The sequence below is a fragment of the Plectropomus leopardus genome, chromosome 21 (genome assembly GCF_008729295.1).
Source record: "Plectropomus leopardus isolate mb chromosome 21, YSFRI_Pleo_2.0, whole genome shotgun sequence".
Classification (NCBI taxonomy): domain Eukaryota; kingdom Metazoa; phylum Chordata; class Actinopteri; order Perciformes; family Serranidae; genus Plectropomus; species Plectropomus leopardus.
This window is the reverse complement of record NC_056483.1, coordinates 15,198,173-15,202,128: the sequence shown is the minus strand read 5'-3', so window position 1 is coordinate 15,202,128 and position 3,956 is coordinate 15,198,173. Positions and strand designations below refer to the sequence as shown.

The 3,956-nt window shown below is 49.8% G+C and overlaps 1 protein-coding gene across 1 annotated transcript; it reads left to right on the top strand.

Moving 5' to 3' along the window:
- Positions 1–731: 731 nt before the first annotated feature.
- On the top strand, positions 732–3,663 carry amer2 (APC membrane recruitment protein 2). The gene has a single exon (XM_042510021.1). The coding sequence runs from the start codon at positions 841–843 to the stop codon at positions 2,917–2,919; it is 2,079 nt and encodes a 692-aa protein (XP_042365955.1). The 5' UTR covers positions 732–840; the 3' UTR covers positions 2,920–3,663.
- Positions 3,664–3,956: the final 293 nt, after the last annotated feature.

The window sequence follows — 3,956 nt, the reverse complement described above, 5'->3', positions numbered from 1 at the left end:
GTAAGACATGTCAAATTATAGTGTCTACTGTTTGCAAGAAAGACCCACCTTGCATTACAATACAAGACTCATCGACACAGAAATAATTCAAAATATTCACATGTAAAACTTGTGCTTTGAAGTAGTCTGCTGTTAATTTTTGATATTTGCGACCCTCATGACCCATGTTCCACAGACACGTATAAACAACATCAAATCCAAGCAAGTATGCGAGAAGTCTTTATAATTAGCCATTCCACTCTGTCTCATGATCCACTGAGAAAGCTCACACATATTAAGCTCATGTCTAATCCGTCATAATTCATCAGAGGGTCTGTATCTTTACTTCTTAGCAACACACTGAGACACACAGTACAAACACTCAAAGACACGTTTACAGGGAAGGACACGTTGAATGTTGGGCTTATAAATTGATGAGTAGTTAAAAGAAAAGAGCAAACAGTGCACTGGTGACAGGGAAGGTAGAGGAAGAGAGGAGGAAGAGGATGGGGGAGGGTGTGGAGGACAGACACTGGCGCCCCGCCAACATTGACGAAAGCTGCTTAGCCCACCCAGTTGCCATGGATACAGTAAGGAGCAGCTCCCAGCATGTGTGTGTGTGCCTCTATGAGAGAGAGAGAGAGAGGGAGAGGGAGAGGGAAAGAGGGAGGGGAGGGAGGCAGAGAGAGAAAACCAGCAGGCAGGCGTTACAGCAAGTCAGAGTGGGAGTGAAAGAGCATCAGACAGCAGGGTGGAGAGAGAGATAGAGAGGGTGAGTGTATGTGTGGCCAGAGAGAGGACAGAAAGGCTGCTAGAGAGCTTGAAGGAGACGATAGAGTGGGAGCGATAGAGTGCTAGATAATGGAGGTGCAGTCGGAGTGTATGGAGCCTCCTGTGGCCCCTCAGTGTGACCCTCAGCCCACAGGGAAGATCAACAAAGCTGCCTTCAAACTCTTCGGAAAGCGGCGGACTGGCTCCGGGATGGCCAGCTTCTTCTCCTTCAGGAACAAAGGGGCTGCAAACAGCGGGAATAACGGGAATTCTGACAATGGGAATTCTTTGAATGGAAACAGCTCAGCAGCATCGGTGGAGCTCGTTAGAAGCAAAACACACGATGGACTAACGGGCTCTAACAACGATGCTGATGGACAGAGAGGGGAGGGGCTTGCTAGCCTGGAGGCGGGGCCGGTGAGGTCACTCAGCAAATCACTGAGTTTCTTCTCTCTACTCCGACGTGGGAGTTTTCGGTCGAGTGAAAATGGAGGGGCAGGGCTTGTCAGAAGAGGGAGGGGCCTAAAGGGCTTTTTTAGCAGCATGCGATGGAGACGCAAGGAAAAAACAAATGAGGCAGATGGGGAAGAGGTGGAGCAGAAGACGGAAAAGGATGCAGATACCGCTCACTCTGAAAAGGTAAAGGATATAACGCTCACCCTTGAGCCGCCTCCGCATCATCACCAAGTGGATTGTGGGAATGCAGAGGAAGAACCTAACCCAGAGACTCCCACCACTAGTGTTACCATGACACCCGCACACTGTGTTGCCATGCCAGGGCCATCTGGCGAGCCAGACTCCCCCTTTCCTTACACACCCACCGACTCGCCGCTGCGCCCTCCAATCCAAAAAGCCAAAGCCTCAATTACCAGCCTCACCCCCTCCCTCGCTACACCCCCTCTGGATCGCTGCAGTACTGGTGACCCACCCTCTGAACCCTCAGTGGACCGCCTCTGCTCTCTCCTCTTCACTGATGTCACATCCCTCAAGAGCTTTGATTCACTGACGGGATGTGGTGACATTATTGCTGACGCAGACGAGGAGGGGCCAGCGGGGAATGGGGGTAGTGGCACCAGCAGCAGCAGCAGTGGGGGAGGAGGGGGGAGTGTGGGAGCGGGCGTTGGGCGAGCTGTTGGCGTTGCCAGTGCCACATCCCGTGGCTCCCCAACCAAACCTTCGCAGTTGACCCAACCCATGTTCTCTGTTTCCACAAGCTCAGTGCCTTCTTCCCTCCCAGCTCGGGCCCGGGCACCACCTCCACCACAGCAGCACCCACCCGGGAGTGGTGTGGTGGCCTACATGGGTGGAGGGGAAGAAATGGCAAGTCCTGAAGGAGTAGACGATGCAGACATGCAGGGGCTCTGGCACATGTTGCCCTCAACAGGTGACAACTCCCCCGCTTTGCCTCGATCACACCAACCTCCCTCCACTACCCCAACTTCCACTTATCCCCCTCGTGCCACCTCCAACCCTGCCAGCAGCCATCTGCCGTCAGCCCACAGGAGTGCAGACCGAAAGGTACCTCAGGTGAAGGCTTTGGGGCTTAGTAAGATACCAGTAGTTGGCGCAGCAGGTGGCCGCACAGCTAGGCCACCCCTTCCTCACACACATGGCCGTCATCCCACATCACCTGGAGAAAAAGAGCCACTTAGTGATGAGGGCTACTGGGACACACCATCAGCAACACCCACTGCAACACCCGATGAGACCGGACTGCAGCGTAACCAGAGGATGGCCCTGTCACGCGACAGTTGCTCTGGAGACCACCTGTACGACTTCTACAATGACCCTGAGGAGGAAGGAGGGAATGAACAGCAGGAGAGAGATGAAGATCTCAACAGTACTCCCTCTCCATCCACAGAATACAAACTTAGCCCCACTTCCCATACAACTCCACCTTCCTCCTCTTCCTCTTCCTCTTTTCAGTCTATGAAAGGCAGTACCAGCCTTCCTCGGGAATCCAAGATCCCAGTAAGCAACAGACAAACCACACCACCCCACTCAGTAAGCCAGTCAGCCCTCTCGTCTGTTCTAGAGGTTGAATCCCCCCTGCCAAAGACCCAGGCCCCTCCCCCGGCTCGCACCAGAATCCCTGTATCCAAGGTGCCCATCCGTCGTTCTGGAAACAAACCTGGCAGCACCACCAGAGGATCTGCCCACAAGAAGTAGCTGCTGTCAAACAGGTGGTTCTCGCTTACTAACGTATGGACTTCAGTGCTGTTTATACAGAGCCAAAAGTTTTCCCAGACCAAGAAAAATGTTGAGCTGTAGAGCTAACAGCCTATAAATTCCTCTCAAATCTTAAAAGCTCTCATTCCTTAAGTGTTTTGGCTCACAACAGGCTAGAATAGAATAAGTGGTTTTGTTCACTTGAGAAAGTCACGAGGAGACTCCAAAAAGCTGGGTTAACACTTCACAGCCCTCACTGGAACTTTGGAGGTTGACTCTTGACAATCCATGGACTTGCAATAGACACATTTGCCTTGTAACTTCCTGGAAAATCTCCTGACCTGCTGACAGTTCAACAGCTCATGACTGCACACTGCAAAAAAGAAGAAAAAAAAGCAGAGCACCTTTGATCTTTTACATTTTTCTCATGGAACTCCACATGGCATAACATAATTTGCTCATACGGACCTAATCAAATCTTTTTTTTTTTTTCCTGATTTTGTCTTCTTGTCTAATCTGTAACAAATTACCTCCTAATCCTTTGATTTTAGAGCCAAAGTGAAAAGAAAAACCCATTCTTCATTTCACAGCCAATTTCTACAGCCTGGAATAACCCACCATTTTTTGTTTGGCTATTATATATGAGTTTTGTTTTTTTTTTTCTTTTTGAAGATGGTCTTCTCCTGACCGCACACTGATTATTAACTGTACAAAAGTACAAAGGAACACTGAGATCCGGTTTTATTACTCGCAACTACAAATGTGGCAAAGCTGCCCTGCAGAAGGCCACGCAATATCTTGTGTTTTTTGGAGGGGGAGCTCTCCTGTGTTTTGGCTGGTTATTATTAATATTATGATTATTATTATTGTGGATGGACTAAGTTTTAGCCTGTTGCATTTGGATTTCACTTTTACCCGACTGCATCATCTGAAGTACATCCACAGGATGTCAATCTCTGGGATTTACAACTGTTGAATTACTAATGGAAACCTGCAAAGCTATCGCAATACTCAACCTGGAGGGATCCCTTGCACTG